This window comes from Uloborus diversus, chromosome 1, assembly GCF_026930045.1.
Source record: "Uloborus diversus isolate 005 chromosome 1, Udiv.v.3.1, whole genome shotgun sequence".
Classification (NCBI taxonomy): domain Eukaryota; kingdom Metazoa; phylum Arthropoda; class Arachnida; order Araneae; family Uloboridae; genus Uloborus; species Uloborus diversus.
The window spans coordinates 193,191,481-193,218,935 of NC_072731.1; the positions used below are offsets into that span (position 1 = coordinate 193,191,481).

At 30.9% G+C, this 27,455-nt stretch overlaps 2 protein-coding genes across 2 annotated transcripts; both read right to left on the minus strand.

Moving 5' to 3' along the window:
* Nucleotides 1-9,112: 9,112 nt before the first annotated feature.
* On the minus strand, nucleotides 9,113-9,865 carry LOC129217942 (uncharacterized). The gene has a single exon (XM_054852188.1). The coding sequence runs from the start codon at nucleotides 9,863-9,865 to the stop codon at nucleotides 9,113-9,115; it is 753 nt and encodes a 250-aa protein (XP_054708163.1).
* Nucleotides 9,866-9,883: 18 nt separating this feature from the next.
* Nucleotides 9,884-13,148, minus strand: LOC129217958 (uncharacterized). The gene is made up of 3 exons (XM_054852189.1): nucleotides 12,980-13,148; nucleotides 11,830-12,114; nucleotides 9,884-11,109 (listed from the first exon to the last, which is right to left on the minus strand). The coding sequence occupies exons 1-3, from the start codon at nucleotides 13,146-13,148 to the stop codon at nucleotides 9,884-9,886; spliced, it is 1,680 nt and encodes a 559-aa protein (XP_054708164.1).
* Between the last annotated feature and the right edge of the window lie 14,307 nt (nucleotides 13,149-27,455).

The following is a 27,455-nucleotide window of genomic DNA, read 5'->3' on the forward strand; positions in this document are numbered from 1 at the left end:
CTAATACAACTTCAAATGAATATGATATTTTTAAATACATTACTCAAATTTAGGAACCACAAATCAAAATTTTGCACCGTTCAATTAAAATTGAAAAATAATTTTAGAAACCAACTTTAAGTCATATTGCCCTCTAACTTATAAATAGAAATGTCGAGCGAGCTTTAATACTGCACAACTGAGTGATGGATTTGAAGAAATCGAAAAACTCTTTTCAATCTAATGTAGTTTTCTTATCCATACGCAAACACTGACAAAAACTTCTAAAGAAAATATTTTTGAACAGAGTTGTCGCTTTATATCTTTCTCGTGTCAACGAAAATTTTCTAGAATCACATAAAAATGTTTGAACAATTTGCTCCCGAATGAATCTAATCACTTAAGAAAATTTGATTTTAGAGTACTTCTGTGTTTATTCAAGCAACGTTTGCCTCTTTAGATCTTGCATGAATTATTTCTTGCAATTGTTAGGAATAAGGAATACATTTTTTTGCGGCAGTTTTTATGACGGCAGAGTGTAGTTTTTTAGTTAAAAAGCTAGTATTTCAAAACATTAGACTACATTTTTAATATAAGTAACAATTCCACACTTTTAATAGTTTTGTTGAGAGCTCTTTGACGCAGCTGCTTTTGAGCTCTTTAATGCAGTATTAGTGGGAATCTGTGAAATACTTTGAAGTAAAATGAAAAATAATCATATAAGCTTTGTGCTACAATATGATTAAAGTGAAAAACCAAAGTAAATAAAGCACAAATTTTGAAGAAAATACAGCATATAGCTATTTCAAGGCTACAATGGAGCCTCTTCATCAGTGCAAAAAGCTCACCAATGCAACCGAAAGTCGTGAGACAACTGTGCATCATTTTACTGCTTCTAATGTTGATTCTAGTTTAGAATTCTCAAAAACAGGGTTGAAAACATGTTATACATTCAGTCCGTCGTTCCGTTTAGAATATAAGTTCTAGTACTCAACTTGTCACTAAACGGTAATTTATCGTTTTTTTTTTTAAAATCAAATAATGAGCTGTTGATGAAATTGATAAAACAAATGATCTGATTGCAACTAGTATTAAGTAGGAAATAAATAAACATTCCCATTGTAAGGAATTAAGATGTAATACTTCAATAGTTATGTTAGCTCAAATTATTGCTCCTTTTGCTAAACTATTTGCTTCATCAAAGAGTCAAGAAACCTGTATCTATTCGTACTAATTATTCCAAATGTTGGTATCACTTCTTATTACTGCTTGTAGCCAAATATTTAATTTAGTGGGTTTTCTTCACAAGGAAATCAAAATTTACTTCTCGTTTAAAAGTAGTCCGAATTTGTTTTAAAATAACATGGTTTCAAAGTTGCATTACGTTGCTACCCACTCCATTTTAGTTTATTCATTGTTTACTAATGTTCTTATTGAAAGCAGTAAGATTATCTTCGTGATGTCCCCCATTTCTCAATTTCAATTTACCCACATGCAGGCCAATCATCTGGGCAATAAGTGGGGAGGGGGAGGGGCAACTGAGTCTCTGTATTTTCAAAACATAATTTAAATATGCATTTTTGCTTGTATTTTGACGCTTTTCCCCTATAAAATTCAGTGAATTCATACCCTTCCCCCCCCCCCCCCCCCGAGAAAAAATTGAAAATATGGGTCTGCCAACATAATTCGTCTTACTTCAGTTCCTTCACAATAAAAGTACCTTTTTCTTATGATAAATTTTGTGTTAGATGTGCCTACGATTGTCAATCTTTTAAGTGCATTTCGAACGGATTTTTACTTGCTTTGTTTTGAGGTGAAATTGTTTACAAAACTACAATTTTAATTTTATGTTCCGTATGTTGAAGTTTTGTTCTAATGAACATGGACCAGTCAAGTGTCAATCGTATTGATCATTAATTCACTCTTTATCGATCATGAATTTTATCAACACGATCTCTTTTATTCAGTCTTTCCCTTAGCATACACAGTTAAAACTTTTTACGCCAGGGGCGGGGAGAGGGGAGAGAGAGAGAGAACCTACGTTCTCATGTTTTCCCTTGTGATCCTAAATACGGAGAGATTAGACAACTTCAGGTCGGCGGCCATCTTATGTCCAAAGATGCTCCCTGTCCGTAGACCGTAATGCATCTTCTGCTTCAAATATCACTGTACATTGTATCGAAAAAATTAGAGGCTAGTTTTGATATTATGAAATGAAATGTGCAGATCACAAATATATCTTTGTTTTTTTATCTTTATGAACAATTTTTTTAGAAAAATGTTTTTCTTTGTAAGCGCTATGACGATACGAAACGATTGGCGACGGATTTCCAGACTTTGAACTCGCTTAGTTAAATGAAAATACGAGGAGAAAAAAAAAGTCTCTACTTAAAAATGTAATGTCCTATATTCCGTGGGAAAGCTAAAAAATCACACAGCGCAGCATTTCGAGCTGACAACACTTGGACTAAACATGGCGGATAGCGGCGCGCCGTTGTCCAATCTCTCCGTATAAAGGATCTCTAGTTTTCCCCAACCCGGGTCTTTTCCATTCTTTAATTTATATTTTCGCATTATATGATACTACTTTAGTAAGTGATTTAGAAGATAAATAATAAAAAATATATTGCATGTGATGCATATCCAAAATGGTTGCAAATTAAAAAATAATATTAACATAGATGTTAAGAAGGCCTCAAGCATGCAGAATTCTTTTGCGATTATTGGAATAATTAATTTTGCTAGTACAATGCTGTGCTGTAAGTTTCGCATAAAGTTTATTCACTCATACCCCATAAGAATAATGAAAATGAAACGGCCGACTACTTGGCTCATACATGGCCGAGCACTGGATTTCTATGACCGACTACTAGAGCCTTTTCTCGTGTTGACAGTAGGTTGCTTTTTAAAGTAAAAATTATTTTATTTCTGAAACAATTTAGTGAATCATTATTAGAAAGGTTTAGTCTAAACCCTTACAATGTTTTTGTTGTTGTATTGATTGCTGAAATTTTTAGGTTAACAAAAAACCACAATCGCTGTCTTCAACGGCCGACTACTGGAGCTCTTACCCTATACAAAAATGCCTGATTCGTAAAAGTCGTCCCATGCAATCAATTATGTCTGGGATGCAAATTCATCACATAAGCTCGGTTTTTGAAATCCAAAATATATTTATTCTTAGTATTTGGAGCATTTTTAAGAAAAGAGAGCATTAAATAATAAGCTTCAGCTAAAAAATAGCGCAGATAACTAAATGAACTCTGAGAAATCTGAAAACTTTACGAAATACATCAATAAAACGCATCATTTATGGTATGGACAGAATAAATTGAATTTTCAATATAAAGAAAAAAAACCCAAGGATAGATGTTTTTCAGATTAGAAAACATGTAGTTGGACAATAAGCTGAAGATTTTTCGGAAGAAAATTCTATCGAAGAAAGTTGTAGCTAAGAAATCAATTTCGAATAAGGTTTTATTCAGTGCTTAGAAGCATCGTTAGATTATATTTTTGAAAGAAAATCTTTTTAAGATTAAGAATCACGAAGGACTAATGCAGTGATCATCCTGAAACATTAGAGTGTAAGTTAAAAAAAAAAAAAAAAAAATGCGTTGATATACATTTAGAGAAAACCTACCTTTTATGCACACTATTGTAAATTAAATTACAAACTTGTATTTCGAGGTTACAAGAAACCTGTTTTTTAAATGCGTAATGAAAAAAAAAAATTTTTTTTTCGCTTCGAAATTATTGCATGTGTGCAGGAAATTTATTTTGACCCAAAACTATAATGAATAAGAAGCTGAACTCGGAAGAAAATCCTACAGTAGCCCCTCGTTATGCTGCGCTTGTCGGGAGATAACAAAAATATATATCCGAAGCGCGATATATCCGAAAACATGATGTAACCGAAGTCATAAAAAGCAGCGATTTAATTTACGTAAAAATTCATTGCATGTGCCTCTACAAAAATATTTATTATCATATTAGGATGATTTTTACAATAAAGTCAAAAGAAATTTTAATAAAAATTTCTCTTAAGAAGAAAAAAAAAAAGGATCAAAACATTTTTGTTGTTTTATGGTGGAATATGAATTGAAAGTTACAGCTTAAACTATAGCGAACTAAGTGTGTGGTAAGTATGCCAGTTTTGTTCATTGATTAAACAAGGAAAAAAATATTTTTTCCCAGAAATGATATATATATATATATATATATATATATATATATATATATATATATATAGGGGGGAGACAAAGGTGTTAAGAGCAAAAGATCCGAATCAGCGATTTAACGAGACGCATTGTAACGAGGGGTCACTGTATTATCACCTGTCTGTACCTTTACAATAAAATCAGTACGATAGAAAGAAATATGTTTCCTTTAGATTTTTTAATTGCATTTTACTTTCCATTTTATGTTAACTTAAGGGGATCCAGCACACAAAAATCGTCAAAATTTGCAATTTTTTTATCATTTAAAAATCTTTTCCGTTTTTTCTTCTTAAGAGGACGTTTGAATCTTGTTTCTATCTTAATTGGAAGGAAAGATATAAATATTTTTTTGCAAGTATTTAACTAATATTATATTGACCTTAAAAACTTTAAACGCGTTTTTCTCCATGATGCAATTTTTCCCGGTTTTTTGCATTCAAACTCTTATCAGGAGCTGAGTCAAGAATTGATAAAGATAAAATAATTTTTATTTGGCGGATTTGAAAAAAAAAAAAAAAAAAAAAAAAAAGTTTAGAGGAGGGTGGGGCACAATGAGACAAAGTTATTTTTTGGATTTTTAAAATTATAATCGGGAAATTATGCTAGGTATCTATGAATCTGCAGAAATTGGCCGGGTAGATTCTGGAATATGAAGTTGTTGCTTGTGTTTCCAATTAAGTGATCATTACTTTTCTGATTTTAGGTAAACAATGTTTTTATTTAGATTCTCGCATTCATCGATTTATAACATCTTCTTTTATGAATAAAAAGTAGCCATTTGATCACTTTCATTGTTCTACCTATGTAGCTAATTATCATTAAAAACATTTAGGATATGCTTTAAATGAACTAATTAAAATGTTGAATTTGAAACAAATGACGGAGTAAAGTACAGTGAGACAGTCGTAGATGGGACAGAGTGAGGCAGTTTCACTGTGCATTCTCATTCGAAAAGGATGTTTTTTTAATTTATTTTATGATCTAAGAGTTTTCAACTTGCTGTTTATTTACTTTACAGGTATTTTTACCTCATTAAAAATGCGAATTAAACCACGTAAGGCAAAAGTAGTGACACTTTCTGACGATTTCACGAGAAATTCATTTGTAACTTACCTTTTGATTCCAAGTGACATTTCAAATAAAGTAGATCATAATAATCTGAAAATATATATTGTAAAGTAAAACTGATACAAAAGAGCCCTCTTGCCCTAGTGTAGCTGTGAGAATTTTCTTAGAGTTTCAGAAGATGTTCAAAAAACGAAGAGAGAAAGGGTAGAGAAATAAAGAAAGAGTATAATAAGGGTAAAAGTATCATTGCAAGTGATACTCATGGGAAAACTAATTTTGGAAGGAGACACACACACACAAAAAAAAAGAAATAAAAATATAAACTTTTTTGATGCAACTGATGAGGTAGGATCCACTACCTCATCAGTTGTCTCAAAAAATGTAGAAGTAAAAATTAATGTACAATTTTCCATCGTTATGAAGGAGGAGTCTGTTCTAAATAAAACTATTAAATTGTTGACATTAGCTCCTACGAAAAGAATTGATACAAAGCGAAATCAACCTTTTTTGTGGTCTGAAAATTAAATTTTTATTTATATGTGTGGTGAAATTTAATTTTTTTCCCATTATGATTTAACTTTGATTTTGAACGATAAACATATAATGTTTTACTCATCCCTATATGCTGTCTCTCTGTGCTTTGTATGCTGTCTCTCTGTGCCCCATGCATGGGGTACAGTGAGACAACATTTAACGTTTCCTTTTTTAAAATTATCTCAGAAACTTTAAAAAGGAATGAATTTTTTTTTTATGCCTCAAAAGTTTGTATAGTTAAACTGCATTACAAATCCACCTTAAAATTTTAATTATTCAACCAAAGTTTCCAAATTTCTTGAAATTAAAAATTTTTGTCTCACTGTGCCCCACCCTCCTCTACTGCAAAAAAATATGATTCAAAAAAATAACTTTGAGTTTTTTGAAATTTTTTTTCAAATAATTTTTATTTTTTATTGAATTAATATTTTCTAAATCTCCGAATAAAATTTAAAGCTTAGATATTTGTGCATAATTCTTTGAAAAAATTTGAAAATTGACCTAGAGTATTTTGAGTTATAGCGATTTAAAGCAACCCCACTATAAAAAAAAATCAAAATCTTTTTTAAATATCTGTGTTATGATTTTTATTTTCAGATGGTGAATCAGTGCAAAAAATTTAAAAACTCTAAACTGCGTAATAAATTATTTTTCAAAATGTGTCCCGGACCCTCTTAAATTGGTATTTGTACTCCACTTCTTTATTAACTTAATTAACTAAAATGTTATCTTATCCAAGTGAATGCTAAAAAATAATTTTAAAGTACCTATGAAAAAATATAGAAGCAAAATCATATATAAACGCAAGGTTCCACAAAATACATCGCATGCTTTTACGCATTTCCTTTGTTGTATAAATCATGTATTAAAAATGTTAAATTGATATTTATATTTTACTCTTACCTAATTATAAAATGTTTCTGCTAATCTTTTCGTAAAATATTTTCATTTTCACTAACATGATTATCCTAGTTGAATTTGTATTCAGTAGATAATCGAATAAGTAACCAAGAATTTAATTACGCTAATATAAGATTATAATATCAAAGCATTATTTAAACTTAATGAAGTCCTTTTTACTTCTATTTTACCTTGCAATTAAAACAGTGCATAAGTGTTTAAACAATTCATTGTTTTCACAACGTACGATCTTGAACACATTTTAGCAGACAGTTCAGGAAGAGGTATTTTAGCCTTCTCTCTGTATAAAGTCTAACATATCCTAATTAAATTAGAAAGATTTCATCGCACAAATTACGGAGTAGAAATACAATAATCACCGTAAAATTTACTGCATTAATTTAGGCAATGAAAATATTCTCAGTCTTGCTTTGTTTAGAATCAGAATTATTGTGAAAAATGAATGTTTAATACTAAGTTTCAAACTTAATAAAATCGATTTTTGAGACATACTTACTTTTTCTTTTCAGCTGCTATGGTTGCAAAAAATTCCACTATCAAATCAACAGTATCTCAAGGTATTAAATGACTACTGAACACCAATGGGAGAGTTTTTAAAGCATCGCTTTAATTTCGGTAATGAAATTTTCCTTTTTTTCTGATAATAAGCAAAAACATTGTTAAAGAAAAAAATTTTTTTTTTTGGTTTTCAAGCTTTATCAAATTGAGTTTTGAGTCAAACATCTTTTTTTTCTTTTCAGCTGAAAACGTCCTAAACATTGCATAATAAAATCGATGATATCTCAAGGTGTTAAATGACTTCGACGACCAATTTAACAGTGTCTAAACAAAACATTTAAACTCACGAATTGCTAAGCACCATACAAATCATTGTTTTACTATAGTTGTTTAAATTAGTGTTTGGTAGGTTATATTAGTGTTTAAATAATTAAAACATTCCCAATCTCATTTTGATTACAAGCAGAAATATTGCACCAAATGAATTTATATTTTTAAGTTTGTGAACTCAATAAAATCAATATTTGGGATATGCAACTACTCATTCTTTTTCAGCCTGTATCGTCCCAAAAATCTTCCTCATTTAAATCAGCAGTATCTCAAGGTGTTAAACGGCTTCGAAACACCAGTGCAAGAGTGTCCAAACAAAACATTGTTCTAACTCGTGAATAGAAAGAGATAACAAGTGTGATTTGTAATGAGTAAAGAGTCACGCCCAGACGATGCAGCACAATTAACGTCAGCGCTAGGGGAAAATTTATTCATGCGCCTGCCTTTGCATCTGTGCTCCCTTCTAAAAGGGAATGCTTATTTAATTGCAACGCCACAGCGCATAAATACGGAATGGGAGCAGGAAAAACCATTTATCATTTAAACGAAATGTGCATTTCTGGAAGCTGGAAAGAGCGGAGCGAGAGGATCTCACCTGCTCCGGCTAAAAGAATTTAATGTACCTTGTTTAATGGATGCAATCATTGCAATAAAAGTAGTCTAATAAGAAGTATATTGTTCCTGAGCAATATAATAAAATGGTGATGAAAACAGTGTAATAGTAAGATATATCTTAAGTCCTGGTGAAACGAATATCTAGTTCCTTAGCTATGTAAAAAATGATAGTACAAACATTGTATTAGTAAGATATACTTTTAGTCATGTTGAAACCTTTATTTAGTTCCTGAACTATGTAATAAAATGATAATACAAAGAATGTAATAGTAAGATATATTTTAAGTCGTGGCGAAACGTATATTTTGTTCCTGAGATATGTAAAAAATGATAGTACAAACATTGTATTAATAAGATATATTTTCAGTCGTGGTGAAACCTTTATTTAGTTCCCGAGCTATTTAATAAAATAATACAAATAATATAATAGTTAGACATAGTTTTTGTTGAAAAAAAAAACAAATCCTGACTACCACAACACTGGCAGTTTTATACATTAGACAACACTGTTGCCACACCAAAAGTAAAGCCATTAGAAAAATAGAACACGGTTAATTTACATAAGCATTAAATAAACAACGTTAGTAATTAAATATGAACACAAAACATTGAGAATATTCTGAAATTCAAATTCTGTATTTTCAGTTCCAACATGCTCCCCACCTTGAGTTGGTGGCTAACAACTCAAAACATACAAAGGACGAAGAAACAAATCCAACTTGTCTGAAATTTTGATCAAAGTGATGCATTTTTTGATATTCTCCTCCGAGATAAGTTCTCCTGTTTTCATTTCCAAAGAAAAAACCCGCTGGATAGACCGAGTAGTAATCCCAGACTGTGTTTTGAGCTTAACGGTTCGAATTTTCCCGTCACGCCCTGGAATTAATTCAACTACTCTAGCCAAAGGCCAATATGAACGTTTCTTGAAGTCATCCTCAATCAAAACTATTTCATTTAATTCGAGTTTTTTTACTGCTTTCATTCTGTTTACTTTTTTGAACTAACTGACTGAGATATTCTCTTCGAAATCGTCCCTTTAAATCCCCTAAAAGTTTAGCCCGGTATCTGATTCGTTTTACTAAATGTTTGCTGTCTATTTCATCCAAATCTCTAACATCAGAACTACGATTCTCAGTCAAGAACATAGATGGAGTCAATGGAATTAAATCTTGAGAATTTTCCCCAGCGTAAGTTAAAGGCCGTGAATTTATTACTGCTTCGCACTCGCATAAAACAGTTTCTAACTCTTCATAAGATAAAACTGAATTTTCCAGAGTACATCTCAACAATTCCTTGACTAGCCTAACGAATCTTTCCCACCATCCTCCCCACCAAGCAGCTGTGGGTGGAATAAACTTCCAAAATATTCTCAACGTGTTACTTTCCCTTTGAATTTTCTCCCAATCTAAATTTGAAAATTCGTTGAAAGCTCCTCTAAAATTAGTCCCGTTATCAGAATAAATTGTTCTTGGCCTTCCCCTCCTACTTATAAATCTTCTTAAAGCCAATAAAAATGTTTCCGTCGATAGCGAACTTACAAGCTCAAGATGAATCGCTCTATAGACGGCACACGTGAACAACACAATCCAAACTTTTAGACCAAATTTTAAAAACAGCGGACCTGCCAAATCAATTCCCACAACTTGAAAAACAGCACAATCCTCAATTCGATCTGCTGGCAGTGTTTTAGGTTCACACGACATGGACCTAGCTTTAAATCTTTAACATTTAACACAATTACGCAAGACATTACGAATAGTTTTACGAGCTTTATGAATCCAGAACTTCTCTCTCAAAATACATTGCATCATTTGAATTCCTGCATGACAATTTTTCCTATGGGTATATTCAATTAGCATTTTTGTAAAAGTACAATTACCAGGTAGAAGATAAGGATACAAAAAGTTCAATTTATCTTTACGTTCAGTAATACTAGTTTTTACTCGTAAAAGGTTATCTTTATCAATTATTAGTTCAACAGTTTTAACATTTTCAACATTAGAAAAATAAGATTCTTGAACAGAACGGATCAGTGCTTTCTCAGCATTTTCTATTTCATCCACATAAATAGAAGACTCTTTATTAGCATATTTATTCTTTTTACAGTTATTTACGAAGCGTAAAACCCAACCAATTACTCTAATCATTTTACCATAGTCAAAAGTTCTTATGGCGTACCAAGGGGGAGAGGTGTCAGATGCATTAATATTTACCAATTTGACACGTTTTCTTTCTAAATTAATTTCCTCCGAAGGACACTCGATTTTGTCTTTTGGCCAATGTTCTGGATCCTCCTTAAGCCACAGAGGTCCGGTCCACCATTCAGACTTTACTATTTTCTTAATGGAACATCCACGGGATACCACGTCACAAGGATTCATACTCCCTGGAACCCAACGCCAAGACTGAGGTCGAGTCAATGAATTTATTTCTTTCACACGATTTGACACGAAAACTGACCAATCTCCTCCCTCTTTGATCCACCATAAGGCTACAGTAGAATCAGACCAAAAAGTAACTTTACTATCAGGTAAATTAAGAGCATTACTCACAGCAAAAGCCAATCTAGCCCCAATGCAACAAGACATCAATTCCAACCGCGGAATACTTAATTTCTTTAAAGGAGCAACTCTTGCTTTTGCTCTCATAAGAGTAATCTTAACTTCAGATTTTTCAACCACTCTCAAAAACACACAAGCAGCATAAGAATCTTTACACGCATCAACAAAAACATGCAATTCAATGGTTGCATTGGAGCCGATATAACGAGGTATTGACACTTCTTTCAACAAATGAACCTCACTAATCCACTTATATAAGTCCTTTTCAATATCAGGTGGCAATATCTGGTCCCAAGAAATCTTGGGTTTCCAGGTATTTTGCAACACAAGTTTAGGAATTAATGTAACTGGAGATAACAGACCAATAGGGTCAAACATAGATTGCACTACAGATAAAATAAGTCTCTTAGTGAGTTTCATATCACAATTTAAAACCTTCAAGTTAATGTTACATCTTAAGGAATCCGCATCCAAATTCCATAACATTCCCAGAAGTGATGTGTCACCGGTTTGTTTTGTTGTGTATTTACAAGCCACGTTGCTTTCCCAATTTCGTAAATTTAGACAAGCTTTAGATAAAATAACTTGAGCCTTTTCAATAAAATGCTCTTCTTCATTAATATCAAAAACACCGGTAATGCAGTTGTCAACATAAAAAGATTTTTTAAACTTTTCAATAACATCAGTATACTCAAGAGAAGATGATCCAAAAGGTGTTTAATCAAGGCATTGAGCAAAAATGGGCTCGGTGAAAGTCCAAAGACTAGACGACAATGGTGGTAAACAATTTCATCATCAGAAGGATAGAAAAATCGCAAAAAATCCCTATCCCTATTAGCGATACCTAATTGCAAAAACGCATTAGCTAATTGCAAAAACGCCTTTTCAATGTCTGAACTTTAGACCAATAGGGTATGTTCTAAACCTGTCTAGAATATCCGGTATCAGTTCCATAAGATTTGGGCCCTTAATTAGACATTCATTTAAAGATAACATTCCCCTTTCCCTAGCTGAAGCATCAAAGACTGGTCTCATTTTCGTTGTTGCACTACTATCTTTGATAACAGGTCTATGCGGCAAAAAATGACATTTTTTGTTTAACTTACTCTCAGGTACTTTTTCTATAATATTCATTTGTTCCCATTCATTAAAAATATGTAGATAGTCTTTTAATAAATTATCACTACTTAACCGTTTTATCATTTTCACATTGCGTTGAAATGCTAAATTTCTATTATCAGATAGTTCTACACTATACTTTTTCCACGGCAATTCTAACTCATATCTTCCGGAAGGAAGTATAGTTAACTTTTCCTGAAATTTAACAGACTCTTCTGCATACTTTTTATTCCTATCCATTTCTGCAATGGGATCAGAAATACCCAAACTTTCTAAATTCCACAGTTTTTGTAAACTACATGCAAGGAAAGCGAAGTCAAAACATTGTCCCTTTCATGTTTATAATCTATTTTACCCATAATTATCCATCCTAACTTAGTTCTAGTCGCTGTCAATCCAGAATTTAACTGTAAATGTTCCCCTGTTAGTAATTTTCCGAGAACATCTGCCCCTATCAGCATATCAATGTCTTTTTCCACACAAAAAGAATCACTCAATACGATGTTTTTTCTTTTTAGTTCTTCGAGGACATGAAAATCGCCAACATTCGGGACAAACCCGCAAATTTTCCTCTCCGAAAAAACTTCGAAAGAACATCTAAAAGTGTCATTTAAATCGCAAACTTCTAAAGCGAAAACTGAATGAAGCATAGGTTCCGTTTCTTTACCTCCAAATAGGCCGTGAATAACCCTTTCTTTACGAATAGGTTTTAATTTTAACAGTTTTACAACTCTTTCAGATAGATAAGAATTTTGTGAAGCACAATCTATCAAAGCTCTACACTTTAAAGTTTTACTATTATGGCTTACATTTACATATAAAGTTTGTAAAAATACTTTTTCATTTCTACTATTATTCGACATTGAAACATTTGATTTTGGGTCATGTAATTTATTTTTGTCAACATTTTCATTATAAAAACTAGGGCACATTAGCTTAAAATGGTTCTTATTACATACAGGGCATTTTATATTTGCTTTGCATTGATGTTTAAAATGGTTAGGATTTAAACAGCTAAAACAACTTTTTTCTTTAAAACAATTTTTTCCCTTTCATTTAAACTCATTCGCTCTGCTTTAAAGCATTTATAACTTGGATGGTTTTTCTCATAGAAAATACAGCACAAATTGAACTTACCCTTCCCAAAATCAGTGGACAAAAGCATAGCAGAAGTAGGCACTTCACAATGCCCCGAATTTACACTATCCGAAACACTCGCATTATTTTTACTTTTTACGTTTCCAAAACCCGATCGAGCAAGTTTTATCATCTCATCAGCTTCAACTTCATGTCGTAAAAAACACATGAGTTTATCTAATGCTCTTTCAGAGTCTTTGTAATTCCCGTCAGGTGTTCTTGTCCTTTTCCAGGCGCGCAACACTTTCTGGTAGACAAGATTCAACAAGTGGACCCAAGAATTCCGCAAATTTCTCCTTCGTTCTGCCTAAACTTTCCAAGGCAAGCAATTTGCCTTCTACAGTATCGTACAGAGAAGCTAAGTCTATATTCGAATGTCCAGAAGCATTTTTCATAACCAGACTTAACAGGTCTCTCACATAGATTTGTATGAGTAAATCATCTCGCCCAAATCGTTCTTTGAACTGCTCAACTGCCCTCGGGTAGTTTTCTGCAGTAGGGGGAAAACTGCTTAGCAACTGAAATGCACGGGAATTTGGCACAACACATTGGCACAAGTACTGGAACTTATCTTCCGGAACAATGTCGGAGTCCTCGTGTATCTTTGAAAACTGACTCCAGAAGCACAAGAATTCCTTAGGATCTCCAGAAAACTTTAATTCGAGAAGTGGGAGCTGAAATTTACGAATCCGGGGTGTAGAAATTCCCTTCTCGTCCAATTCCTCAGCTACTTTTGAAGTCTTCGTAATCTCAGATAGCCTATTTTCCAACTGCACTCTCAAAGCCATGAAAGTATCCCAATACGTTTCTGATGCTGCAAATTCGCTCAAATATTCCTCTTCTTTACTTATCTTTAGAAGAACGGCCTGCTGAGCTGCGTCCAAACGTTTAAATTTATCTTTCAGCTGACCCAACAAAATCCGCAGATTCTCACTATCACTAACTTCATTAGAAAGTTCCTCAGTAATTTTCTTACCAAGCTGAGAAAATGCCGTTCTCTGACCTTTCCGTTGAGCTTTTAGTGTATCCATGACTCAAGTACAGTGTCCAATTCTGAAGCAAGAAATTATCCTGTCGCGGACGCCACTAAAATTATGTTAACTCTAAACATATTTAACTTGTTGCAGGTACGGGACATTTGATTCAATGTCCCAGATTCTTACTTCATTATTTTACCGAATTTAAACTCGAGAGACAACGCTAAACTTCAACAAAACTATTTATTAAAAACAAATTAAAAGCATGGTTAGTTTACATACGCGTGAAGTAAAAAGAAAAAAAAAAACAAGTCCTGACTACCACAACACTGGCAGTTTTATACATTAGACAACACTGTTGCCACACCAAAAGTAAAGCCATTAGAAAAATAGAACACGATTAATTTACATAAACATTAAATAAACAACGTTAGTAATTAAATATGAACACAAAACATTGAGAATATTCTGAAATTCAAATTCTATACTTTCAGTTCCAACACGTTGTTACAGTTTTTTTCCCTTTTGTTATAAAGTAGAAAACATATTTTGAGGAATATCGGAATATCGACTTTTTTTCAGCGTATTTCAAATACGTAAATTTCACGGTGAAATTTTTGCGGTGGTATAAAAATCACTTGTGCACGACCCTACTTTCCTGTATTCCTGCATTATTTTTTCAACATTCGCTCTCTCCCGATCGCCTCAGGCTCTAAATTATTTAAAATGCACTCTTTTAATTGTTACAACGTTTTTTGAAGAAATATTCAATTTTTAGGGAAAAAATAGTTACTGGGAAAGGACATCAAACTCATTCTATAAACTCATAAACGTAATGTTCACATGAATTTCAATAAATAATGTCTTTTTAAAGGGGAAGTACCTTTTTTTGTTCAATATGTAAGAGTACCTACGAATTATAAACTAGATTACAAAAAAAAAACAAAAAAACTCAGTTTTGAACTTGAGTAGGGAAAAACAATAACTAAAAAAAGCAAGAAAGGTTGTATGCAATACTTAGCAAAGGCAACACATTTAAATGAAACAAAACATAACTTAAAATAAATAAATCACTCAATAATAAGTATGAAAGGAAAAATACCTTAATTTCATTTCACAAGAAAAGTTATTTTTGTTTTCGCTCGTTGCCAAAATTAATAGTAAATAACAGTAATATTAAAAGTTTAAAACGATAATAAGGATTTTACATCACAATAAATATTTATATCGAAAACAAAGTTATTTTTAGCTATTTCTATAGCATGAAAAACAAAAACTTAGAATTCATAGAATAGATTTACCAAATTTTAATTTTCGACAAAGTCAAGTCTACTAAAAAACATTATAATTTTCGGTCATTTAACATTTCGTTTTAAAGAAAAGAAAAACGAAATTAATATTCAGAGTTGTTGCACTTTTCTTGATTTTTCAGTAAAAAATTTAAGCGTAATTACAAAATAAATTTCTAAAGTGGTCTCCTCCATTTTTACTCGTATAAGCTAACAAGTTCTTTCACTGAAAGCAAAACGATTACTTCTTAAATTGGTATGTACCAAAATAGATTTTTCGCAGAACCAGTATTCTTCGTAACTTCATGGAATGTACTAAAATATTTGCAGCGTATTTCTTATAACCATGTACATTGTTATAATGATTTGTTTTTTGTTCTGTTTAAATTTTTTTGCATTCATTTCTCACTCCATTGGAGCGCATTTCAAATAGAAAAGCAAATGCCTTTTTGAGAATAATTTAAAATGGTTAAATAAGATACGTCTTCAGAAGATTTCAAATATTTGCCAAGATGATTAGAAATAAGGTTTTATTTTCATCAGTTCCTGTGAAAAAGGTATACAAAATCAACGAATTGAACTTTTCCAGGAAAAAGAAACAACTATTCCCTCAAGGATATTTTTACTCTTTTTAAAATAAAATAAGATCCGTTGACTTATTGCTTTGCTACTGAAGAGAGGTATTTCAAATATTCCACACATCGTTGGAAAAATGCTTTCAACACAGCAAAAATTGTTTTTTCAATGAGCTTCGAGAACAATGAAGAGAGGAAATATGTTAATCTTCGTTTTTGAATGCTAAGTATGCAGGTAAAAAAAACGTTTTAAATTGAAGAAGTTTAAATGCCGTGATGAATTAAAAAATGATGGATGCAGAATAATATTTGAAGCAAAATCAATTTTGTTAAATTCTGCGTGGGCCTATTTGTCAGGGTGACGTCGCAGCAACGTCCTGGAGCTTAAAATCGAAACATATACCAACGGATTTTAAAAATTATCCCGAATTCTTTGGGTTGGACTCATCCTTAAGAACATTCAATCAATGAAAATGGAGATTTAAAGCGCTATTATCATTCTTCCGCTAATTTGAAGTTTAAATAACGCATGAAATTCACACTCAAAACTTGCATATCAATTTAAGGACTATGTTTATGGAAGAGATGAAATTTTCTTAAATGCTTTATTAGAGTAACAATTGTTTCAACAGATTTAAAGGCTTCGCCATGAAGTAAATATAAAGTGCCATTCTTCACGCTTATAAGTTTTCGCTTCTTCCTTACAGACTATTGTTAAAGGTACTGCTTACTGCATCTGTATTATTACTACACTGGTGTAGAAAATTATAGACTCAAAACGTTTTAATTTTGTTCTAATCATACCTCAATTCAGTTTAATATTTTTTCATAAAAATGAAGATGAATAATTGAAACATTGTTCTAAATTAAGTATTAATCATCAACTAAATTAAAAAAAATGACGTAATTAAAGCCGCCCGTCCTGTCTAGTGGTCATAGGAGTCTGACAGTGACGGGGAGCTCCTGGGTTCGAGTCCCGGCTAGGGCATGGATGTACCTTCTCTCTCCCGTCCCTGTCCCTTCTTTGCTTGGATGTGTTGTTGTGCTGTGAATATTTGCCTACCCTATAAAGGGGTCCTTATGACACGTGTGTACTCTAGATGTCGGACTTCACACCAAATTACGATGCAGTTGGCAAAGTGGAGCAGAGCACCCCAAATTGCCAGCCTAGCTGGTACACGACAACAGCAACAACGTAATTAAAAATGTTTAATTTTAATATTTTATCATTACCTGAAGCTCGGAAAAATGTGTAAACTCAAACGTAATAAATGCTGGATTACTGTAAAGTTTTTGTTGAAATACAAATTAAAAGCCCAAACATGAACTAAGACTGCAACTAGGGATTGTTAGTTACTTTATTTTTCAAAATGTCAAAAACTAAAATGTACAACTGAAAATAATTATAAATTTAAAAAATGTCAACTTCGTTTTAATCATAACTTAACCCAGTTTAATGTCATATTGTTAAAGAGAAGATGAATATCTGGCAAAATTAGATCTAAATTCATTATAACTCATAAATTTATTAATTTGTCCAGGTTCCTCGATAAGTAATAAGGTATTAAAGTTGCCCTTTTTTAAATTTAAAGTTAAGAGGCAAAGACTTCTGCATATTAAGACAATTTCGTTCGGATACGTAAGTCCAATTAAAGAGATAACCATAATCAATGTTCGTGTTAGTGCTGTATTATTTGCTTCATTTTCGAAAACTAATGCCTAACAATAGGAATATTAATTAAAAGTAAAAATTCTTGCACATAAAAGTTAATATTTCTTTTTTTCTCCTCTTTAAAGTGTCTTACGGCTTTAATATAAAAAAAAATGTTGGAATATAAATTAAAAAATATGTATATATTGTCATTAGATATTATTATTTTCTTTCTTTATTTAACTATGCCAAACGGTGAAATATCTTTAAATGTCCCAGCTAAAAAAAATCTGCAGAAAATTTAAGCATATTTGGAACATGCTTTCTAAAGAAAATCTGCAGATTTTTTGCAGAAAGCGTGTTCCAAATATGCTCAAATTTTCTGCAGATTTTGTGAAGAAAGCATGTTTCAAATATACTTAAATATTCTGCAGAAAATCTGTAGATAAACTGCAAAAAATGTACCCAGCAAATTAAAAATAGTAGATAACAATTAATAACAAATGAAATTAATGCAATAAAAATCCGAAAACATTTTTAATTTTAAGTTTCGACATTTCTTTAATAAAAATGAGTAAATTCACTACAGAGTGGTGTTTCATGTTTGTTTAATAAACATATAATTAAAACTTGAACTACTTCTCCAAAATGAAAATTTAAATTTTATTAAATTGGAGCTTATTCAAATTGAAATAATTAAACCAAATTTGTCACAAAAATACATCGCTATGATTGTAAAATTAGTATTAAGTTTCAAGACGAAATAATAAATAGAACTATTTGTAAAAATTAAAAATTTCGAAAAATTCCTCCAAATAGACCACGTGGTGGAAAGTAATTAAGTTAATTATGCTGGTTATTATTGAGACATCGTAACACAATTTTTTTATTAATAGATATTGACAACGTAAATGTTCGCTCAAAATTTTAAGTCAATCGATGAAAAAATAAAAATTTCAAAATTAAAAACCTCCGATTAGGCATAACGTCTCAAACTAACCCTAATATACTAATACACTTGTTAAATAAAAGTTAATTTAATCAAATAATAATTGTTGAATTTTAAAGTGTCTTACCTTTTTGTGAACCGAGGCATGAATCCAAGATTTTTTCATGGGTTTCCAATGATGAAACTTGAAATTTCCCTAATTATTTGTTTCCGTGACGGAGCAAAAAAAACAATACGAGTCACCTGGTCGAGGGGTCATCTACTCTCGTAGCCTTGTGGCACCCGAATATTGCGGGACGCACCGAGGCCTCCGTGGACGGTAAGAGGCTTGGCGTTCGGTGCGTTTGTACTCGAATGGCCGAACGGCGCGCCGTTCGAGAACATTATTTCAAGTCATATTTGTTCTTATTTATTTTCAATTTCCTGATTTTTCTCCAAGTGAGACAAATTTGACTCTGTTCTAATCCGTATCCTTCTTGAAATTGACATTTTTGAAAGCCCTTTCAAACCATGTAATAACTTGCGTTGTTCAATATCGTTTTGTTTTCAAAAAAATAAATAAATAAATAAAAAAATGATGTATTGTAATTTCACTTTTATTTGATTTGAATCATGCACTTATATTAAAATTGATTTTCATGTCATATTATTTGTATAATACAATAAACAGACATTTTTTATTTGGTAAATGTTTCAAACGTGTTAAAATGCTTTTAAATTTCAATTTAAGTTATCAAAATATAAATCAAAGTTCTTGGGGGAAAAGTTTAAGTTATTTATTACTGATTTTAATTAGAAAAACAAAGAAATGTGTTTAATTTTCTAAAAACTGAAAAAAATATAAAAAAAAATTAAAGTGTGAAAAACTTTTATGCTGTAATAAAACTTTGAAAAATAATTTAAATTGAAATACAGATTTCTTTTTGATGACCATAAAATATCTACAAACGTGCGAACTATTTAGAGAAAACTGTAAGAGAATTTTTTGTATAGATTTTCTGTAGATCTAATTGAAGAAAATTTGCAGATTTTTTTACCTTCAAAAAATCTGCAGAATATTAAGAGAAAACTAAAAAGAAAACTTTTTTGTGTGGATTTTCTGCAGATTATTTTGAAGAAAAAATGCAGATTTTGCTTGTCTTCTAAAAATTTGCAGAAATCTTGAAAAATACTTCAAAAAAAATTTATTTCTGCAGATTTTCTGAAGATTATTTTTAGCTGGGGTTATTTCTGTCGCCTGCTTGTTGTCGCTACGCAAGATCTTCCTCATTTCTTAATCGATTTCTTTGATTTAAATCGCATTTGAAAGCTTATCGTGCAGGCTAATAAAGAAAAATAGACTCGCAGTCTAAAAATAGTTTTTTCTGTCAAAAAAAAAAAAAAAAAAAAAACTTGTTTTGAAAAATTGTGACTGAGGTTTTCGGTTAAATTTATAAGTTTAACTTTTGATGTGACCGACAGAGCTGAATAACTCGATCGGTAGAGCGTTCGACTGGTAAACGGAAGAACGAGTGTTCGGGCCCAGTCCGGGCGATTTGCCAAAATCGAAAAATTAAACCAATATCACCCAACGCATGTACACTTACCATACAATAAGTATCATATGTGAAACATTAAGAAAATTGAGCCGAAATTGCTAAAAATGAACACTCCTTGATACAGCCTGTATAAATTGAATTTTATTCAAAAGTATATTTTTCTCTTAAAGCTTTGGCTCCGGTCACAAAACTAAAGCATAATGCAAGCAGAAATACACGTAGAAGTATCATGTTTAAGATTTCAGACTACAAGGGAATAATTTTTTGTTCAAAAAAAAAAAAAAAATCGTTTTCTGAAATGTAGTTTCTTGTAATGACAGTTTTGACCCTTTGTATAAATGAAAAAAAATACTACCGCAAATTGAAATGACGCTTTTTATTTAGTTAGCCTATGAATATTTATAAGAATACGAAGTAAAACTTTAAAATTACTAACAAATTCATGCGTAAGATAGCATTTTTTTCTTCTCCTTTCGGCAAAAAAAGTTCTAATACAATTTTCCATTTTTTTTGCTCCGCTTTCGGCGAAAAAAATCATGATTCACCTTTTTTTTTTTCCAATAAAGCTTAAAAGCACTGGACTGACTTGTTCGGTTAAACTGACAAATTTTACTCCTATTTCGGCATAGCGTTCGGCTGTAAACTAAATGATTTTCGTTCCCACCCGGGCTGTCCCGAGCCATTATAGATAATTTAGATTAATATTACGCATTACATGTACGCATAACATACAATAGGTAACACACATAAGGGAATAAAATAAACGGGACGGGAATGCTCCTTGGTGCTTCGACACCTTTATGCAAGCTACAGCTATTATTCAGATAAGTTGACTAATAATCAAAGAGTGTTTTTTCTTTTTTTTTTTTAGTTTTGACTTCGTTCAGATAATTAAGCATAATGTAAGCATAAAAATATATTAGATTTAAAAATTCAGACCTTAAGGGAATCCCTCTTGTGCAGAAAAAACTATTTTTTTTGTGTGCTGAAATGTAAATTTTTCTAATAGCAGTGTTCGAACTTTTGTGTTAATAATAATAATAATAATAATAATAATAATAATAATAATAATAATAAATGAAATTACGCGTTTCACCCAGTAAACCTTTAACTATATATTCGAATATGAAGTAAAACATTAAAAATTACTGTTTACTTCATAAGTAAAAAAATCATTTTCTTCTTCTCTGCTTTCGGCAAAAAAAAAAAAAAAAAAAAAAGCATTTTGTCTACATTCGAAAAATTACACTTAAAAAATGAACTTAGTTCCACTGATTTTGGTTTTGAATTTTTACTGTTCGATTCATGTCGAGAAAAAACATGTACTGAACACCCAAGTTGTAACGATTAAAGCAGCCTGCTGTGGGATATTGTATAATTTTTTAAAGATAGAAACCCTTTTTTTTCAATCTTATTATTTTTCTAGCCTGTTTGTTTCCATCGCTTATACCTTAATCAAATTCCATGTTTTATGAACAATTTTAAAGCGTATCATGCTGGCTAATGACAAAAATATAGACCCATGGTCTTTTTTTTTTTTGCTGTTTTTTATTACACATTGCTTCAATTAATAGCATTCGAAAATGAAGGCGCATATATATATATATATATATATATATATATATATATATATATATATATATATATATAATATTATATATATATATATATTATATATATATATATATATATATATATATATATATATTATATATATAATATATATATATATATATATATATATATATATATATATTATATATATTTGTTTAAGGGAATGATTATATCTCCGTCGATACAAGAGATGCTTTCCCGAAAACATAAAAATAAATTCTACATAGTTCGTTAGCATATTTTTGAAACTTACAAATATTTCCTGTTATTTACAATGAAGGATAATCAAAACCTTTTTTTTTGTTTTCTCAATTTGTTACAGGTCCCCTAAATGAATAGTAGACTTAACTTTTATTGGAAAATGACAACTGGAGTATACCTTTAATTTGAAAAAAAAAAAAAAAAATACAGAGCAATTGTTCTCATATTTCTCGAGAAATCCGTAAAAATGTGAATTTTTGAAAGTGTCCCAATATTTTTTGGTCATATAGTGTGTGTATTCTATTTTGTTTAGCCGTTAAGTACTCTATTCACTTTGAAATTCAAAGAGTTTTGAAATGCTTAGAGTTTTGACTTGTTGAAAAAACCCATAGGCCTAACTGCTGCTTTTGCTAAGTACTCCCGAGGGGAATATACTGAACTGGCACTTTGCTAGCAGTTTGGAATTTGGGGCTTTCAACATCTAATCATGCAATGATTTTGGACCCAAATGTTCTGTAACAGTAAAACTAGGCATTTCAAAATCTTTTGCATATCACTGCAAGAAGGACCGTATTCAAGAACTCAAGGGAAAAAAAAACGCATTCAAAAACCTCAAATCATTCTAAACATTAAATTACACGATAAAGGATTTTTTCTTGAACAATCCGAAAAAAAAGGGAAAATGACAGTATCATATATATAAAAAAAGCAATTCACTAAATGTGTTTTTAAGTCGCGTTCAATCGTTTGACATAATTAAGCAAGAAGTTCCGTCCCGAACTAAGCGAGCGTACTTTTCCGTATACCAGCATCGACTTTCTAGCAGTTGATCGATATTCTTTTCATCAGCTAAGACATAATTATGTCAAACATACTTTTTTAACATTTTAAGCTGATTTCTAAAAACAAAATATGCGCCACTCATCTGATGAAATAGATACGTGAAAAATAATAAACGAAGAAATAAAGCAGTAGCTTCTCTTTAACAATGCGTAATACATTTTGTTTTCCAAAAAATTCTTTAATCATTTTCAAAAATAATAAATAACATAAAAATAAATGCAAAAAAAAAAAAAAAAATGCTCATACCAAATTATTACATTTTATCAAGAGAAATCGTTTGTTGATATTTTTTGTTTGTAAAAATAAAGAGTCTGGGATTTTGTTTTTTCTCCCCGTTGCAAAAAATTAAAAAAATCAATAAATTTACTATAGAAAATTAATAAATAAACAACAAAATCTCCTCTTAAAAAAAATGATTTTTTTAGCAAAAAAAAAAAAAGAATCTCTGTACCGTCCTTTCTTCCAGTTAAAAAAACAAGCACTCCGAATTTCCTTTTATTTTCTGCTGCCAAAACATAAAAATAAATAAATAAATAATTAGAACTTTAAAATGAAGAAAAAAATCGAATCTTTATTTAACAATAAAAACCAAGGCCATGGAGTCGGAGTCAAGGAGTCGAAGTAGGACTGATTTAGGGGTAAAGGACTCGAAAGCTTGAAAATCCAAAAATGAGAGTTAGTCATCTTTCCCTCCAATTCTACATTTCTGCCATGGATGCGGAGTCAGAGTCGTGTTTGGGGGAACCAAAGTCGGACTGACTCTGGGATACAGGAGTCAGAGAAATTAAAATTCTAGGTGTTGGAGTCGGTTTAGGAGTTCGAAAATTTTTCTCCGACTTGTCTTTAAATTCATGTCACCTTGATTCAGCCATATTTTCCTCTAACCAGCGTCAATGTTAAAGTCTACGATAGATGGTATTTCGAATTTTATTCATATCTTTTTTTTTACATTTCTTTAAACAAAAAATTAAAACATATTCAAAATCTACAAAATTTGTTCAATATATCAGAATATAGTTTTTAGTGTTGTTGGTTTCTTAGAGGAAAAGGCTTTTTACTTTACTGTAGAATAAGTGCAAGACTTGGTACGTATTTGCTGATAAACTACGAATATGAAAAGCAAATACAGAATTAAAAGGATAATAGCCTTATAACTTATTTTTTTAATAAATTTATTTATTTGCAATAAAAGAGGTGGACACTGATCCGTTTCCGAGCAATTTCTCAAGCTTAGTGCCTTTGAACTGATTACTTTTAATTGTTTTAATGCTAGTAAGAGGTCAAACAAAGCAAATGAAAACACAATTATTAAAATAATTAAAAACCTTTCAAATCATTGTTATACAATGCAGTGAGAAAAAAGATAATGAAATCACCAAAGCGTAGAAAAGCAAATTTCGTTAAGTGAGGAAGTGTGCAGCGAATAGCTGGCATCATTTAAAAACACAGATGAGAAAGAGCAATAAAAAGGAAGCTTGTTTGCTTCAGGTAAGTCTAAAAATAGCTACTGGCAAACCGCCAATGCCATCGAAAAGAAACACTTCTTGAAAATCTTTCTAAATTTAATATGTTTTAATATCTCTCTAGCAGGCGATTCTTTTTTCGAATTGGAATAAGTGTGAAATACGTTTTCACATCGTAAGAAATATTTTATTTTGCTGAGGTAAAAGATTTAATCACTAATAATAAAATTTATAAAGGTAATTAAGGTGTTAGAAGTATGTTTATGCGTTTGCTAATTAAACATTAGTTTATGAAAAATCATAAATGAGAGTTAAGGTGATTGTCACTTAACATACAAAGTACCTGGACGACTGAGCCTCGCTCGGCTTGAAAAGTTTTTTTTTTTGTCAACTCGTGTTTTTCTAAGGTTCGAAACTTTTTAAATATACTTGAAACGCATCACGTTAACGAAATATTAAAATTCTCGCCAGTCGTTGAGTATGCTTCCGAAAAACCGAGAGATATACATGTGTGTGTAATCACTTCATCAGCATTATAATCATTTCAGCTATAAGAAGTCTACTACTGAATATAGGCCTCCTCTTCCCCACAGTTATCCACATAGGGAAGCTCTACATATTTAATGCACGGTATTGCCAAAAAAGTAGTTTCTAAGACCAAACATTGCGAAAATAAATATGAAAACATTGCTAGGATTGAAAATGCGCCGCGACCATCTTATAACACTAAAGTACCAAACAAGATTCAGAATGCAATTAAATCAACATTTTGCTTTAAACTGTCTGTTACATTTTTGTTTCCACTATACAATTTTCCTGTCATAATTTAAGATTTTGAACTTGGAGCCAATTTTACTGTGGTTAAATCGGTTTTAACCCAATACTTCTTTCCATACTATGTTGTGATTCACGATTTTATCCCAATCGAGATTTTCACTTGGAATAAGTACTTTCAGTGTAGTTGGTCACTTTACGCCAGAAAATGCTACATACAGCATGCTGTCTATAAAAACTGATAATCCACAAACCACACCAACAAATTATAACAACAACAGTCTTAACAAAATATAAATAGTCTCAAGACATTTTTTTCGAAATAAAATTTAGATGCGTGATTTAAAAAACATATAAAATTATTTGAAATGTTAAAAAGATGATAAATAAATAAAATAAAATAAGACGATCAAGCAATAGTTTTGCTTTTTTTTTAAAAAAAAAAGCTTTACATCGACTTACATAATGTTTTTGAATTTGTTTTTAGCCAAGTGCGATTGAAATTAGCCAAAGTGGCTAATATCATCCAAACCTGGCAACCCTAAGTAAGTTAAAAATTTTAAAGCGAGAAGGGACAAATTTTTATTGTTATGGCTGCAAATCGTCTGCCTGATGTGTCAATTCACAATTTTTTTCAGGGCTGAACTCAATTAGACTTTATATTAAAAAACTCTTTTTTGTAAAAAATCGCGTTTTTACAGAAAAAACACTGATGTAGATGAACTTAGAATGCTAAACTGCAATTAAATCCGAAATTTCATCCAAATCGTTAGAGCCGTTTCCGAGATACGAAATATATACATACCCACAAGAATTGCTCGTTTAAAGATATACAAATATGAAGTATTAATACGTTTAGCGAAGAAAAATACTTAAAATAACATTTCTCAAAATTAACAAATTGGAGATATATTTTGATACTTTTGCTGAAACACTATTTTGATTTTTCGCAGTAAATTTGCACAAGTAAAAGTGAAAAATTATAAACTTTGCTCCGCACTGTGATGATAATGAATGAAATAATGAATGAATGTTTGAAAATAAATTGTAATAAATGATAATATAACCGTAAATAAATGAAACAAAAAGTAATTAGGCGTTTTTAAAGTATAGCTTTTGATGTTTACATATGACTGATTTAGAAAAGATGCAATGTACAATAAGAACATTAATAATGCCGATGAATTAATTTACGTATGTGCACAATGTAAAGTAAGCGCATCTGCAATATATCGCTCACTCCTTTCAAGAACGTCATATCTCAAAAAAAAAAAAAAAAAAAAAAAAAACGTGATTTTTCAGGAGAACGATTTCAAAATTTAAAAGTAAGATTTGTAAAACTATATTTCAAGATACTGATTGAACTTTTTTATGCATAAGGTCTTTTTCAAGAAAATCTGGTGTTTATTCTCTGTTTCATGAAGTAAAAGTGTAAAGTGAAGTTTTTAAAAAATTGTGTTTTATTTATGACGCTTTTGCACCAAACTTCAAAGAAACTATTTGAATTATCTCAGAATATCATTATTGTTACTGCAGTTGGACCACGTTATCACGTCACCTTTGGGATTGTCAACAAGGTGTCGTCATAGCCGAAGCTACGTCATAACTGGAACAGTTTAAAATTTCATGAGTTTATAATACAATTAGATTGAATAAAGAATTTAATTGTTTGATATTTTTAGTTTCATTTCACTTGTACTTTTGAGTTATTGGTGGGTTATGATCATAAGAAAACAAATTGTTTTTTTTTTTCATTCTAAAATACTTTCCAATAAGGGTTTGCTTTCAGGCCTCGTCTGGTTAAGAAAGGAAAATACAGCTTTATTGACTAATAACTATCTAATGAAATGTACTTTGGAATTCGAAGACATTTTGATAAATATGGTTTTACTTTTTTGATCACAAGCGAAAACAAATGTATTAGAAAGAATGAAGTTTAACATTCTCTCATAATGAGAGAGGCGGGAAAATTACGAGACAGCATTTCCTGAGATACAAAGAAAAACGCAATCAGGGAACAGGATGTCGATGACAGGTAATGATGTAAAAAAGCTCTTTCACCATAAAAGCACACAAAAGAAAAAGATGCATGAAAAACATTGCAAATTCAATATTCTCTATTATTATTACTCAAAACACTATTTTCTCTCATTCTTCCCAAGGGGAACTTGTCTCCTACCGAACGCATTAGAAAAAAGTCAAACTACAGACAAGTGTTTTGATTCGGTGTGATAGTTAATATTTTGTGTGGTGAATAGTACTTGGAGGAATAAATGTCCACGATAGATGTTAGTTTGTAAATGTAGTTAAATAAAAAAATTAGTGTAGAAAAATGTAAAAAAAAAATATTCTAATGCAAAAAAAGAAAAAAAAGAATGAGTTTACTGAATAAGAGAAAACTGAGCATATATTGAAATCAATGGGGAAAAAGTATAGGGTTACTACATATGCTTCATTCGTTTTCGAAACGCTATGGATACAAACGTACACTGTAAAAAAAACCTGAAGCGTTGCTAATTATTTCCGTAAACACGTTTCGAGATTTCATAATTTCACAGGTTTCTATCTATTTCCCCGTAAAATCAAGTATCTTTGCAAAAAG

Bases quoted from the DNA above. Each gene is read 5' to 3' on its own strand.
- LOC129217958 (XM_054852189.1), bottom strand. From the start codon at position 13,148: ATGTGTTTTTTACGACATGAAGTTGAAGCTGATGAGATGATAAAACTT. The intron at 12,115-12,979 runs GTAAGTTCAATT...TGTGGAATTTAG, and splicing joins GTCCACTGATTTTGGGAAGG to AAAGTTTGGGTATTTCTGAT. The intron at 11,110-11,829 runs GTAAGTTAAACA...TTTTATCTGTAG, and splicing joins TATAGAAAAAGTACCTGAGA to TGCAATCTATGTTTGACCCT.
- LOC129217942 (XM_054852188.1), bottom strand. From the start codon at position 9,865: ATGTCGTGTGAACCTAAAACACTGCCAGCAGATCGAATTGAGGATTGT.